The 15,464-nt window shown below is 42.8% G+C and overlaps 1 protein-coding gene and 1 non-coding gene across 2 annotated transcripts in view; one reads left to right on the top strand and one right to left on the bottom strand.

Moving 5' to 3' along the window:
* LIPC (lipase C, hepatic type) overlaps positions 1 to 15,464 on the bottom strand; it is a 150,630-nt gene that overhangs the window by 24,702 nt on the left and 110,464 nt on the right. The window contains exons 2-4 of the mRNA XM_049773664.1: positions 3,611 to 3,798; positions 1,753 to 1,935; positions 523 to 640 (exon numbers count right to left, since the gene is read on the bottom strand). Of these exons, the coding sequence (XP_049629621.1) occupies positions 523 to 640; positions 1,753 to 1,935; positions 3,611 to 3,798 (489 nt within the window). The remainder of the gene's footprint in view (positions 1 to 522; positions 641 to 1,752; positions 1,936 to 3,610; positions 3,799 to 15,464) is intronic.
* Positions 11,318 to 11,421, top strand: LOC126010634 (U6 spliceosomal RNA). The gene has a single exon (XR_007496653.1). It is a non-coding gene; the product is annotated as a U6 spliceosomal RNA (small nuclear RNA).

Below are 15,464 nucleotides of genomic sequence, written 5' to 3'. Positions count from 1 at the left end.
AGGGGTCTTGGGAACCAGATATTATGTGTGACCTTACCTGCAAGATCCCGCCCATTCCTGGGAGGGGTCTTGGAAAAGGTAGATAAGCCTTTGAGACAGGGGATCAGAGCATCTGCCCTGCTGGGCTCTCTGGCTTTTGGGTCTCTGCGTTCTGGTCTTTGACCAGCATGGAGCCCAAAGGGAGATGGCTGAAAGAAGTTAAGATACAGGGCTAGCTAAGAATGGCTGTGCTTGAAAGGTTATAATAGAGACCACACCTGTGGTGGATAGGGATGAATAAAGCTAATGCTTCTTGATGCCTGTTTCTGGATGAGTCTGATTCTGCCGTTCACCTGGGCCTGGGACCCGCCGGCTGGATGGGGGTTGCGGAGCCACGTGGCCTGGGATGCCATCCACTTCCATCCAGCCCCATCGTTAATTATTTGATTCTACACCACAGAGCTCCAAAGAAATGGTGGGTGACTGGAGGTGGCATGGGAGCATTAACTCTGCTGCTGTGGAGATGTCGGGGATCGTGGTTACCTGTGATTCTCCCAATCTTGTGTTTGCTGCCCAGGTAACTGCCAGCAAATCCTGCGACATGAGCCCCCAGGCTGTACCCAACTAGATGAACCTTGTTTGGGGAGAATTGAAGTGAGTCCTGGAAGAGAGCAAGAGAACAGCCTGAGTGAAGCTTTCCCAGAGACAAGCTTGTTTGGGGCACCCCCTTTCTCCTTCTGTACTGTTCTTTGTGCCTGATTGCAAAGGAGGTGCTTTATTCCTACTCAAATCTGACTTCTCCCCTTGCCCTGGGTTTTCTTTCGTTCCCTTCAGGCTCAGCTCTCTAAGATCTTGCCTGGCACCCCCTACCCCCATCTCCTGTCTTCACTTAGACTAGAGCCTGCACAAGTGTGTTCCATTCATGGGGGTGGAGGAAGGGGAGGGTTTTTGTATTATGTCTAGATTCAAGGAGGCAAACATAAAAGGACAAGGTGGAGAAGATGGATCTGTACAAAAGGGGTCCAAGAGAGACATATGAGGAAGTCCTTAGGGTCCAGTCTTTATCCTGTGCCTTCCCTATTTATCCATTTGCCTTCCCTATAGGCTTAGCAGTTCTTTTGTCTGGGTTGTTTTAGAGACCAGCTCAATTCACTTTTCTTTTTTTTTTTTTTTTTTAGTTTAATTTTTGTTTTTTTGGGCCAATAACGCTCAGGGATTACTCCTGGCTATGTGCTCAGAAATTGCTCCTGGCTTGGGGGACCATATGGGACGCTGGGAAATTGAACCACCGTCCATCTTAGGTTAGCACTTGCAAGGCAGGTGCCTTACCGCCTGCGCCACTGCTCTGGCCCCTCAATTTTTATGTTTGCTTTTGGACTACACCTAGTGGTGCTGGGAACCATGAAGTGGCAGGGATCAAACCTGGAATTCTTGCATGTAAAGCCGACCTAATGCTCAGGAAGTCATGTGAGATTGAAGATAAAACCAAGGGCTCCTGAACTCTTCCCAGCCCTAGCAATCCAGTCTTTTTTTATTTTGCTATGTTTTGTTTCGTTTGGAGGGGCATATCCACTGTGCTCAGGACTCCTCCCTTACTCTGCTCTCAAGAATCACTTTGGCAAAACTACAGGACCCTATGAGGTGCTGGGAATTAAACTGTGTTTAGCTGCCTGCAAGGCAGGTGCCTTCTCTGGTCTAGCTCTTGGGCCCAGGGATGGAGACTTCATAGTTTCCTTTTAGAGGAGGAGCAGACATGGGCTGGGGAACTCTCACCTCCAGCCACCGAAGCAGAGCAGCGATCTCCTGGCCCACAAGGCGGGTGTTGCGGACGGCAAGGGCATAGTGATTGTGTGCCAGGCTCACCCATTGCGCCAGCCCCACATTCACGGGTTGGGCTGGCCCAGTCTTGAGAGCCTTCACCATCTGCCAGATCCAATTCTCCAGTAGGCCGTCCATCTGCAGGAGGGTTGAGGGCAGTGAGCTCCCTGGGAGGGACGGGGAAGTGCTGCACTAGCCTCTCTCTCCCCCTACTCACCTCTTTTTCTTCTTCAACACTGGGATAAGGCTGCGTCCTCTCTCTGAGATAGGGCTTAAAAAGGAGGTTTCCCACCTCAGTACTTTGATTTTTATTCAGCCAGATCTTTTGTTGCTGTTGTTGTTGTTGTAGGGGTTGTCCTGTTCACTGGGGAAGGATTAGCAGCACCTGACTTCTAACACCACTTGCTTAGGAGCCATCCATCCCACCAACCCCTGTCCCTGTTTATACAAACACAAACTGTTTCTAGACTTTGCCAACTGTTCCTAGGGATCCACTCCCACCAAAATCTCCTGTCTTAGCATTTCCCTCTTTAAGACTTCCCAAGCTTTCAATGGAAAAGTCGGGCTGAGCTAGCCTCCCCCAGGAAGCCTGTTCTGCTTTGTCTCCGAATACTGCCCACCCCTCTGGCTCCAGGAACTAGATAGATTGCATCAGAGATAGGAAGGTATAAGTGGGAAGACTGCTCCTGCTTGGAAACTAACTGGCTTGGGACACACAGCAGAGCATTTGGGGAAACATCTCTTGATGGGCAAATAGGGGTTCCTTAGAAGAACAAGGAAGCTGTGACATTGATGTTGTGTACTTGTGTGTGAGTCCAGGTGGGCCCATGGAAGGAGAACAGCAATGCAGAGGTACAAAGTAGAAGAGGGAGTGGAGGTGGGGATGCCAAGTGTGATTTGAGGGGCTGATCTCACCCCTGAGGAACATGTCCATGTGATACAAGCCCCCAGGGCCATGAAATGGATGCCCACTTGGGGTTCAAGCATGGTTCTCCTGGGCCCCTGCTCTGTGCCTTGATCTCTTCTCTAGCAAAGTTGGTGATAATGGGGTTTTCCACTCAGCTGGGAGAGCTAGATTATGAGGCCACAAAGCTCCAAGAACCATGTCAAGAATGGGGAGCATTGGGGAGGGACCCTTAGGGACAGAAGGAACTATTCTGTCCCTGAGGGGAGGTTGTGGGTGGAGGAAATTGCACCTCAATGAATTTATCGCCTAAAAGATACTTTGCTCTTTGATCCCTTTTGTGTATATCATTTCCATGAGCTGCCTGGAAAAGAGATATGATGTATGGCTGTACTCTAGCTATATTTTCTGCACCATGAGAAAGAGGCTCACAATCTCTGGATTCCAGAAGAGTAATCTGTAAATAAACTGGATCCTTGAGGGCGTCATGAGGTAATGGCCTCATGTTAGGGCATTACAACATTACATCACTCTAGATTCATATATGAAATGGAAAACTAGCTTCATTCGAACCATTGCTGGGTGGGGGGTTCTCTTAGTTACTGACTCAACGCTGAGAGACAATCCTTGGGTTTCTGCCTCCACTGTGAAGCAAGGTCTCCTGTGGGTCCTCTTATGGGTCCTCCTGTGCTCTGTGACCTTTCTGAGCGTTTGTGGAGAGCATGATGCTATTCCTGCCCTACTTACTTATGGAATCAATAACCAAATGGGGGAATGTTTGGGGAGGAAGTCATTGGGAAATGAGACTATGCATGAAGTTTGATCATCAGTTCTCTATTGGTTTAAAGTGAGCAGTCTGGGGAGAAAGACATGAAAAGCAGAGAGGAAAGGCATGCCAGCATCTCCTACCGCCCAGCCGTGGATGATCATCACCAAAGGGCGGGAGGCATTGAAGCCGCACTGCTGAAGCGTGTCGGGAGCATGGAGCCGGATTTGACAGCTGTTCTCTGTCTCTCCAGGGAAGAGCAGGAATCGGGTTGTGGTCTCTTGAAGCACTGTCTTGCCTTTGACAGCTGCAGGCCTCCTTCCTGCTGTTTCTGAAAGAGAAGGGGGACAGTGCTTACTTTGGCATCTGGCTCACTTCTCTGGGATAATGCAGCCAGTTCTAAGAGCATTGGGTGGGTCAAGCTTATATGCAGATGCAGCTTTGCCTCTGACAAGAGCATTTCTGGCAGAATGAGCAGGAAATGATGGACAGAGACATCGGAGGACCCAATATGAGAAAGAATCTCAGTCTCTCTGACTCCTTCCTTCTCCTCTGCCAGGGACGAAGGGAACAATTAGGGCATTTGGAAGGGGCCTTGGGCCACCCTCTGCAAGCTAGGAGCTATTCCTGGCTCTGTGCTCAGGGATCACTCCTATCAATGGTCAGGGATTTTTTTGGATGTCAGATCAAAGCCAGTAGGGCCATAACCCCTTGTGCTGGCTCTCTTGCCTGTAAACCCACATAGTGTTCTGGTAGCTTAGCCTCTTCTCTCCTCCATACATTGGGGCATAGAAGTCTGCATGCACTAGGGTGGGGATGACTGTAGAGGGAGTGAGGACATGTGTAGCATTAATTAATTAAAGATGGAACTGGATGGTGAAGGAGGCCTTGGTCCTTAGGCCCCGGCCACGTGGCTTCATCCCCCATGAACCGGCGGGTCTGGGGTCCAGGAAAGCGACCGGTATAGAACTCACTCACAGGCAGGCACCAGGAAGCATCAGCTTTATTCATACCCTATCCACCACATATGTGTGGCCTACATCATAACCTTTCAAGCATTCAGCCATTCTTATCTAGCCCTGCATCTTAACTCCTTTCAGCCATCTTCCCTTTAACCTCCATGCTGGTCAAAGACCAAAAGAGGCAAAGACCCAAAAGCCAGAGGGCCCAGCAGGGCAGAAGCCCTAATCCCCTGGCTCAAAGGCTTATTTACCTTTTCCAAGACCCCTCCCAGGAATGGGCGGGGTCTTGCAGGTAAGGTCACACATAATATCTGGTTCCCAAGACCCCTCCCAGAAATGGGTGGGTCTCAGGTAGCTACACCTAAATCCAGGGTGGAGTTACAGACATGCAGATATGCAGGGATTCCAGAGATGGCTTTCAAGGGGTACTAATTCACCTTGATAGCTATGTGTGTTAGTGTATGTGTCTGACTATATGTATATATGTGTATATGAAAGTGCATGTTTCTGAATGTATGTATTCTACATGGTAGAATCATTCCTAGACTACTGCAGGGCAGGTTGGGGTAGGGGATGATTATCTTTAATCTTTCACTTCAAATCCTCCTCACTCACATCTTTTGTTTTGTATCTAGGGGAACATGACCCTCTTTGGAGGCACATGAGTGACACCCAACTCTGCAAGCAGGTTCCAGGATCTGTTAGAGCCATAACTCCTGCTCAAGAGCCTGTGGAGTAAGGAGAAGCCTTGCTTGCAGATCGTGGCCCCTCTGGGTAGATGAAATTTCTGCCAGAAGGAAAAACTTGACACTTCCAGCTGAGGAACACTTCTATGTGGTCATGGGATAACCTGACTGTGGGTCATCTGTAGCTGTGGGTCCACTTCAGCCTGCTTGCTAAGCACCCTAATCTTTCTAAGCACAGAGTCATTCCAGAATTTTTCCAATAATAAGTTTTGGGTTTTTGGTTTCAGGGGACAGAGATGATGAACCTACAAAGTGTAAGGAGCAGTATTAATACATCCAATTTTTCTACTCAAAAGTTATTAATTTCCAGCAAAGGACAATGATATTTCACCATAATGACAGAATGAAACGTATCATAATTTACTAAAAGGAGACATGTAATGACTCTGAATAATTTCTCTGAGATATTGAAGAAAATCTCCTAACACTCAGTTTGGCTTTCCTGACTTGAAGGTTGCCTCAGTTTGGCCTCAGGCCCGCATGAATAGGTGCGGAGCCCCATTGCCTTGAGATGGAAAGGCATTGCTCTGCTCTGGGACTGAGTCAGAAACTGGATGCTGTGTGCAGGTCATAAGGCCTGGAGTTTGGGGGCTGTGCAACTTCCCCCACCAGACTGTGAATCTATGATAACAAAGATGGGCACAAATTATGCCCAGTAAACGCTCAGTGAGAGATGTGGCATTCAGAGCATCCAGGTTTCATAGCAAAGGTTAGCCAGGAGGATAAATGTAGATAATTTTCTTTTCTTGAGGGATAAAAATCTACACTTCCTTCTTGGCAGGGGTGTGACCATAGATGCTGAGAGCACCAGGTGAGCTAAAATGAACCAGAACCCCATCACTCTGCCTCATTGCTTCAGGCTAAAAGTGGCATTTGTCAGGAGCTCGGAACAATGACAGGCACACCATGAGCTTCCCTGCCAATGTGATTGTTGTTTGAGAAAGTAGGGATCAGAGCACCCAGCATTCTGTGTTTGTCACCTGTGAAATCCTTTATATTCTGGGGAAATTGAACTTAGTTGCCTTCCCAGGACCAGTTTTGTCTTTTGTGTTTTCCTGGCAGACTAGGTGCTGGCCTGGGGTACAATCCTATTGAGGTGAGTCATCTGGAGAAAGAGCTATTTGGAAAAGGTCACAAACCATCTAAAAGAACTGGACTCTCCCTTCCTTCTTGGAACTTGGCTTGCTTTAGCATGCGTAGGAATGAGCAAGTTATATGCGTATAAATATTTATTTGCACAAGGATGACACGCAAATTCGTGAAGCGTTTCATATTTTAAAAAAATATTTATTTGTCTTTCCTCTCTCTCTCTTCCTCCCATCCCCTCTCCTTCTCCCATCTTCCTTCCCTTCCTTCTCCCTCCCTTACTCCCTCCCTCATTTCCTTCCCTCTTCTTCCTTCCCTTCCCTCTCCTTCCTTCTCTCCTCCCTTTCTTCCTCCTCCCTTCTTCTGCCCTTCTTCCCTCCCTCCCTCTCTCCTTCCCCTCTTCCACCCTTCCTTTCTTCCTAATATAGAATGTGGTTGCTGTACATGGAGTAGTACATGTTCTGTCCTGAATGAGAGTTTGAGGAGTTCTACCAAGTTAAGATGAGGTCTCAGTTGAGTCTAGAAAAATAAAGTGTGCATATGTACATGTGTGTATGCATGTGCACATGTATGTTGCTAGGTCTTGAACCTAGTAGGTCTCAAACATGCAAGGCAAGTGCTTTACTACTGAGCTAATGTCCTGGCCAGAAAGTTCTTCAGAATTCAGAGATATAGTATGAAATGGTTGAAAATGGGTTCTGGTGGCTACAAAAAACCTGGAGAAGGATATAAGGGTGGAAGGTTTACTGTGGGGCAGGGAGTGTAGAATTTTTTGGGCGGGGGTAACTTTAGGAAACAGAAATGGAATCAGGATGGGCATGGCAGAGCAGGAAAGGTGGACTTAGGGAGATCATGAAAACTCAGTTGATGAAACTGGGCTGAAGTGAAATAAGAACAGAAGGAGAACAAGAAAGTGAGCAGGTCAACAGGCCAGTAGTTTAAAATGCTCACAAGCTGATTGCCTGTGGCAGTTGATGGGCCGCAGAACGATCATTTCATGGGCCAGATCAGGAGAGAAACAGGAGGCTGTTAGTATTCCTGTCTGGTCTCTGATGTTTGAGATTGTTCCCTCTGGGTTATTCTAAGAAAGATCACGGGACAAAAAACAGCCTCTGTCTTGAAGCAAGAGTGAAGAGGCTGCTGGAATGAGCTGTGTTATCTCCAGCAGAAGTTACAGTCTCTGTGAGTCTTGAGTCTGGAACCACTTGTGGTCACTGTTGGGTGGGAGGAATAGGGGTCCTGAAAAATAGAGCCCCAGAGCATAAATGCTCTGAGGAACACAGACCACTGGAACCTCTTCCATCTTTCCACGGCTCCCAGGATGCATCTGTACCCACACTCTCACTTCACCAGACTCCCCAGCCCAAGCCCTGCACACCCAGCTCTTGTCTAGGTAACTCTTCTTGCACATCCTTTGGGCAAATGGATTGATTCTCTTTCCCTCCAACCTGTCCTTCTTTTTTGATTTCTTCATTTTCTATCACAGTAATTCCTAAAACTATCATGCAGGCCAGAGCTGGGCTAGAAGGCACCTTTCCAACTGTCCTTGTCTCCTTTGTGTTCCCCTGGGGTGAACTGCCAGGCACTCAAGTCATCACTGGCCCACCTAGAATCTCATCCTTCATGGTGAATTCTCAACTCATGTGTCTATCTCTCTGTGGAATCAAAACACCTCATTGTACACAAACAATGTGAAAACTACGGAAATGACTAAAAACTCAAACTGCTCAAACTTTTCTCACTTTGGAATATTTCCTTCCAATTTTCTATATGGAGATAATGGCACCATAGATTCTTATGTGGTTGGCCTGTCATTGAGAGCATACTTGAGAACGGATCTATAACTCTCTTTATCTAGCATGCTAACTTAATACATTAAAAGTCTTTCAAAATATGCTTTTGGAACTGTCATAATTTATGTATTCCCTCCATTACTGTTAAACAGTAAGTTGTTTCCTAGAAAATCTTTTTTTTCTTTTCTTTCTTTCTTTCTTTCTTTCTTTCTTTCTTTCTTTCTTTCTTTCTTTCTTCTTTCTTTCTTTCTTTCTTTCTTTCTTTCTTTCTTTCTTTCTTTCTTCTTTCTTTCTTTCTTTCTTTCTTTCTTTCTTTCTTTCTTTCTTTCTTTCTTTCTTTCTTTCTTTCTTTCTTTCTTTCTTTTCTTTCTTTCTTTCTTTCTTTCTTTCTTTCTTTCTTTCTTTCTTTCTTTCTTTCTTTCTTTCTTTCTTTCTTTCTTTCTTTTCTTTCTTTCTTTCATTCTTTCTTTCTCTCTTTCTCTCTTTCATTCTTTCTCTCTTTCTCTCTTTCTCTCTTTCTCTCTTTCCTCTTTCTTTCTTTCTTTCTTTCTTTCTTTCTTTCTTTCTTTCTTTCTTCTTCTTTCTTTTTTCTTTCTTTCTTTCTTTCTTTCTTTCTTTCTTTCTTTCTTTCTTTCTTTCTTTCTTTCTTTCTTTCTTTCTTTCTTTCTTTCTTTTCTTTCTTTTTCCTTCCTTGCTTCCTTCCCTTCCTTCCCTCCCTCCCCTCCCTCCCTCCCCTCCTTCCCTCCCTCCTTCCCTCTTCTTCCTTCCTTCCTACCTTCCTTCCGTCCCTTCTTTCTTTCTTTCTTTTTTTATTTTTTCTTCTTTCTTTTCTTTCTTTCTTCCTTTTCTATCTTTCTTTCTCTCTCTTTTCTTTTTGTCTTTCTTTCCTTCTCTTTCTTTCTTTCTTTCTTCTTTCTTTCTTTCTTTCTTTCTTTCTCTTTCTTTCTTTTTCTTTCTTTCTTTCTTTCTTTCTTTCTTTCTTTCTTTCTTTCTTTCTTCTTTCTTTCTTTCTTTCTTTCTTTCTTTCTTTCTTTCTTTCTTTCTTTCCTTTCTTTCTTTCTTTCTTTCTTTCTTCTTCTTTCTTTCTTTCTTTCTTTCTTTCTTTCTTTCTTTCTTTCTTTCTTTCTTTCTTTCTTTCTTTCTTTCTTTTTTTGGTGGAGAGGCACACCTGGGTTAGCTGTGTGCAAGGCAAATTCCCTACTCACTCACTGTACTAGCTCTCGGGCCAGGTTTTCAGCACTTTTTAAAACTAATACTTAATGAGTGATTTAATAAGTGTTCCAGAAACTTTACCAACAGTCTTATGTGATTTAAGACTTTGCAACAAGCACATGAACATTGTGTGGCAAGAGTTTGTCCTAAATTCTTCTATTCACTGACCTGACTTGTCATTCTCTTCTTTGAAAGAGAGGATTTGCCAAAAATAAGAAACTGGATGAGGCTGTGGTTTTGAGAGGGCTTTACCACGATTTAACCTTGGTTTTACCTGAGGCAAACAGTCAAATTCTTCAAGACAGAAAACACTGTTAACCTGCGGTGAATTGATGGGAAGTTAGTTTTGCTCTTCCCCACATCAGTCAAGAGGAGAAGGTAGTTTCAGACATTCCATATTTCATATTAGTTTCTTTTCAGCCAGTGATTTTTCTAAACTTGTCAGCTCCATTGTAGGTTCCCTAATATTTCATGCAAGAACAAATTCTTGAATTTTCTGCTAAAAGGCCGTCATCAGGTAGGGGTCCACAGGCAAGGAGGTGACATGAGAGAGAGAACCAAGGAATGTTGCAGGAATCTTACCCTGGCTTGTGGTACCTGATCTGGGGCCATTATTCAGTTCAATGTTGGTCAAGTCTCCCCTGTGTATTGAAGGTGCTGATACAGCCATTAATTACTTGAGACAGGGACCACCAGGGTGATTTGTAAAGTATCTTCAATTCACAATTTAGTTAACTCTATATGTGTGAGTGTGCAAGGGTGTGTGTCTATATGTAGCATCTGTGTGAGTACAGCACGTGAAAGTGCACCTGTGTATTCATTGTATGTATGAGTGCATATCTTAGTACGCACATTGGGAATGCATGCACATTTGTATGAGTTTGTGCATGTGAGTGGGTATGGATATGTGTCAGTATATGGGGTGTGTGTGGATGTATACATGCATGAGCATGGAATGTGAGTATATGTGAACATATGTGGGTACATGAAAGCACATGCCAGCAAATACATGTGAGTGCATGTATGTGTGTATATGAGCACATGTGTGAGTGCATGGCTGAATGCTATATGGTTTTTCTTTTCTTTTTTTCAGGGGGGGGCACACCTGGTGACACTCAAGGGTGACTCCTGACTATACACTCAGAAATCGCTCCTGCCTTGGGGTACCATATAGGATGCCAGGGGATCAAACTGTGGTTCGTCCTAGGCTAGCATGGGCAAGGCAGACGCCTTACCCCTTGCGCCACCACACCAGCCCCCATATGGTTTTTCTATGTAAATGTGTACTGATGAAAACATTCCCAGACTGGAGCCCAGCAGCATGATCCTCTGGAACATAGTAATTTTACCATGTCTAATGTCTTCTGGTCATGTCCTCTAATCAGAAAAAAAACTGATCTTTGAAGGAAACATAGCGCTACCTTTGTCCCTGCTTGTTGTGGTCAGATAATACTAACATCAGAATTTCTAGGACTCTGGTAGGATATAAGAACTTGAATTTTCTTAGTACTGAGCCTTTAGTTCAGTTCCCAGCTATTGCTGAACTTTGGTTAAAACGTTCTCCAATTCCTGCCATCTTGAATTTTATTTTATTTTGTTTTGGTTTGGTTTTGGGCCACACCCGGTGGCACTCAAGGGTTACTCCTTGCTCTGCACTCAGAAATTGCTCATATGGGATGCTGGGGATTGAACCAGAGTTCGTCCTGGATCAGCAATGTGCAAGGTAAATGCCCTACTGCTGTACTATCGCCCCGGCCCCTTGAATTTATTTATTTATTTATTGGTTTTTTTGGGGCCACACCCGGCGTTGCTCAGGGGTTACTCCTGGCTGTCTGCTCAGAAATAGCTCCTGGCAGGCACGGGGGACCATATGGGACACCGGGATTCGAACCAACCACCTTTGGTCCTGGATTGGCTGCTTGCAAGGCAAACGCCGCTGTGCTATCTCTCCGGGCCCTTGAATTTATTTTTGACTAGACAACACACCTTTGAAAAAAAAAATTTCTCTGTCTCAGTTTCCCAAATTCTTATAATTTTTTTCTATCTCTTGTGCTTGCTTCAGCAGCTATATACTAAAATTGGAACAATACAGAGAAGATTAGCATGGCCCCTACACAAGGATGACACACGAATTCATGAAGCGTTCCATATTTAAACAAAAGATTTTTTTTATCTCTTGTGACAACCCTGTTTCACCTCATTGTAATCTTGGATGCCATTAACCAGACCATGTAAACTGCTCTGATAGAGAGAATGAAGTGCTTTTTCAAGGGGTGAACTTCTTAGGTCATTTGGACGCTGTTTTGAAGTTAGCAGAAATTCCCAAATATTTTTGAGGATATTTATTTTACAAGTGTTCTTTTAAAAGGTTTTGGTCTCTGGAGCTGCTGCAATACTTTAGATATTTTGGTTGCTGTCATCCCGTTTTCTTTTACACAACTATTTTCACCTCTGCTTTTAGTTTGTTTGGTTTTGTTATCTTTACCATTTTGCTGTTGGATAAGGTGATGAGATAAAGAGGGGAAGGGAATTAAATACATCTTCTTCACTTTGGTGATATTGCCATGATTTTGGCCATTCTGTAAACTTGAGACCAGAGCTTCTCTATTTTTTTTTTTTCAGAGAAAAAAGATACTGATGACTGTGTTTTCTTACTTATTCCTTAGACTTTATTTCCTGGCAATTCTGTCTAGAATATGAATGATATTTTTCTTTCAAGAAATATGTTTATGAGATTTGTAAATGGAGTCTTCAGGGAGGATGTAGAGGGAGAGGCTTACTTTCTAAAAGTAGTTTCAAGGTCAGGGCCATGTTCTGCCCATAAGAGGCTCTAGGTTGACTATTGATGTACCTGAGACTGAAGTGAGTAAACCATAAAACAGAAAAGCCCCACATAAATAGAGGAATGGAGAGTCTCATCAATTCAGGAGCAACTTAATGAACAGCCGAAAAGAGAAAAAAAATGTATTAAGCTTCTGTTTTCTATCGATGATCATTTTGAGAGACATTTTGTGTGGTTGATCTGTTTTGGGACTATAACAGGTGGCACTGGCAGCTATTCCCGGCTCAGTGCCAGAACTCATGTGGTATCTGGGATTGACCCAGATCTTCCACATGCACAGTATGTGCTCTAGGCTTTGAGACAATTAATTTCTTGCCCTCTTAGAGTTTCAGTCTTACATCGAATGTGCTACAATCCAAGTTTCTTCCTAATCTTTGACCTTTATCTGGCATGTTCCACTGTTTTTCTGTTTGATTAGCGAACACTTTTTCTATTCTCAGCTCAATTTTCATTTCCTCAGGAAAAGCTTGTCCAGTCCTCCTGACTTGGTCCTGTCTCCCAGAGATTTGTTCTCTTCTGCACTTTTCCACTTGTATTGTTCTAGCTGAATAATCTTTTTCCAAATATCTGTCTCCCCAGCTTGATGCTAACCCTAGGCCTTGTTTTTCTCACATTGACACTTTGGTTAATAGCAAGAGACTGCAAAGTCTAATGTGGGGCCACTCAAACGGAAACTGGGTTGCTTGGGTTTGAAGTTCATTGTAAATATTTGCCAGTTTTTAAGTAGATGACTCTAGTTTATGATATATTCAACTTCAATTTGTCATTGAACTGATATAAAGTTGTTATTCTAGTGCTTATCTTCAAGAAGCTTATTAAGTTTGAATATATGTATTAAAGTATATTTTAGAGAGGTCAGTTCATATTTTGCTACAAGTTTATATTTTATTACTATTATCTCTTTTAGGACAAATGACAAACTCTTTTTTAAATAATAATTTCAACAGAAAACAAAACTGTATCATGTATCTTCATAAACAGAATTTCATACATGGTAAGTATGAGATAGTCATTTTTAAAAAAAGCCAACACAACTATTTACCAGTTTTGTATACTTGGATAAAATTGCTTTAACCTCTGAACAATTCAATTTTTCTATCATATAATCTTTAAGATGAAAATAACAGTACTCTACTAGAGGGTTGTTTTGAGGATTTATGAGTTAGTATTGAAAAATCTTGTAAGTGCGCCAATTATTAATATGTGCTATAGAGTCCTCTACTACATTAGCTAATAATAAAAAATATATAGACATTTATTTCTGGATTTTAATTGATTTTTCAATATGGTAATTTATTTTACATAGAGTTAATCTCTATGTTTTTGGCATATAGGTACCACACATCAAACACCACCAAAATGCTTAAGCTCTCCATTAATGTCTTTATATCACTTTAAGTCTTTCCTTACTGTTGTTTTTTTTGTTTGTTTGTTTGTTTTTGTTTTTTGGGTCACACCTGGCATTGCTCAGGGGCCACTCCTGGCTCTACGCTCCAATTGACCCTAGAAGGCACAGGGGACCACATGGGATGCCGGAATTTGAACCACTGTTCTTCTGGACGCAAGGCAAACGTCTTACCTACATGATATCTCTCAGCCCTGTCCTTACTGTTCTAACTTAATCCCCACACCTGTAACCTCAGTTCTGTTGTCAAATCTGTTGTCCAATATATATATATATATATATATATATATATATATATATATATATTGTTGTTGTTGTTGAAGGGGTGAAAATTATCTTGAGATAGGCCACAAGCCTAAACTTAGAAGCCTTATATTCTGAAAAGTTCTAGAAGAACAAAAGAAAAAAATCTTTATATATTTTTATTTATATATTTGAACAGGCAGTTCTTTTACTTTTCTTTTATTTTTTTTTCAGAATACCAAGACCACAAATCACAAAACAAAAAAACAAAACAAAACAAGCAACACACCAAAAAAATTACCCAAACAAAAACACCTTGATAAGTTATATACTCTGCCTTTTGAAAGCTCCCACTGAGTGAGTGAAAAGCCAAGCCAGACTATGATAAAGTATGAAAGAGCACAAGCATCTGACAAAGCACTGGTGTACAGACTACAGAAAGAATACTTAAAATTCAAGAATAAAAAGACAGGACAGGGGTTGGGGAAATGGCATCAAGAACTGGACTGTGTGCTGTGCTTGAAGGAGACCTGGGTTCAGTTCCTGGTACTACATTGTCCCCTAAGCACTTGCGGAGCACTAAGCATGGAGCACTGAGCCAGAAACAGCCTGTAGTTATATCTTGTTAATTATACAACACCCAAGACATCTGAATACATATATCATAAAAGAAGATATATAAATAGTACGCAAGCATATGAAAAGATATGCAGTGTCATTATTCATGAGGGAAATAAAATTTTAAACTGCTATGATAAACCACATCTCCCCTCAAAATGACTAGAAGTGACAAACACTACCAAGTGTTCATGAGAATGTGGGGAAACTAGAGCTCTTATGCATCACTTGAGGTGATGAAAATATTCTTAGTGTTCTAGAAGACAGTTGAACATTATCTTTTATGGAGGTAAATGCACACTTGCCCAAAGACTCAGATATTCTCAGATTTCATATAAATAGAATAAAAATGCGTAAGAAACTTTCCAAGAGACATGAAGACCTATAATCACACAATGAAACACACACACACACACACACACACACACACACACACACACACACATATAGCAACTTTATTCCTAATTGCTCCAAAAGCATAACACCCCAAATATGCAATGTGGATAAAGTTGCGGTGGTGTTGCAACAAATGAGATACTACACAGCAATGAAACAGTGCAAATCAAGAAATGCATGCAACAGCAAGCTGACTCAAGAGTGCAAGATACCAAATGAAAGAGGCCCAACTTCATAGCCTGCCACGGTATGAGTCCACTTCCATGACATTCAGGAAAAAGCAGAACTTCAGTGATTGAAAGTGTGTCTTGTTGGTTCTGCATGTAGCCCCTTTATCTTCCTATTGGCAGCTCAACAGAAAGAGCAGGTCAGGATGGCTCTTCCCAACAGATCTCAGCTCACGAGTTTACTGAGTTTACTTGGTAAAAAAGGATACAAACCTGCCTTGTTTCATGTAGTTGTTCAGAGCCCAGCTTTGGTATGGCTTCTCTAGTCACTTATTCCCTGTTTACACATTCACTCTTCTCACTCCCAGAGTCCTCCCAGGCAGTAACCCCACTCCCCAAGAAGTCTTCTCCAGACAAATTATTTCTGGAGCAAGAATCACATTTTTTTGGGTACCACACCCTGGGGTGTGGTGCTCAGGGGTTATTCCTGGCTCTGCACTCAGAAATTGCTCCTGGCAGACTCAGGG

This window comes from Suncus etruscus, chromosome 5, assembly GCF_024139225.1.
Source record: "Suncus etruscus isolate mSunEtr1 chromosome 5, mSunEtr1.pri.cur, whole genome shotgun sequence".
NCBI classification, from domain to species: Eukaryota; Metazoa; Chordata; class Mammalia; order Eulipotyphla; family Soricidae; genus Suncus; species Suncus etruscus.
This window is presented reverse-complemented; position numbering and strand designations above follow the sequence as displayed.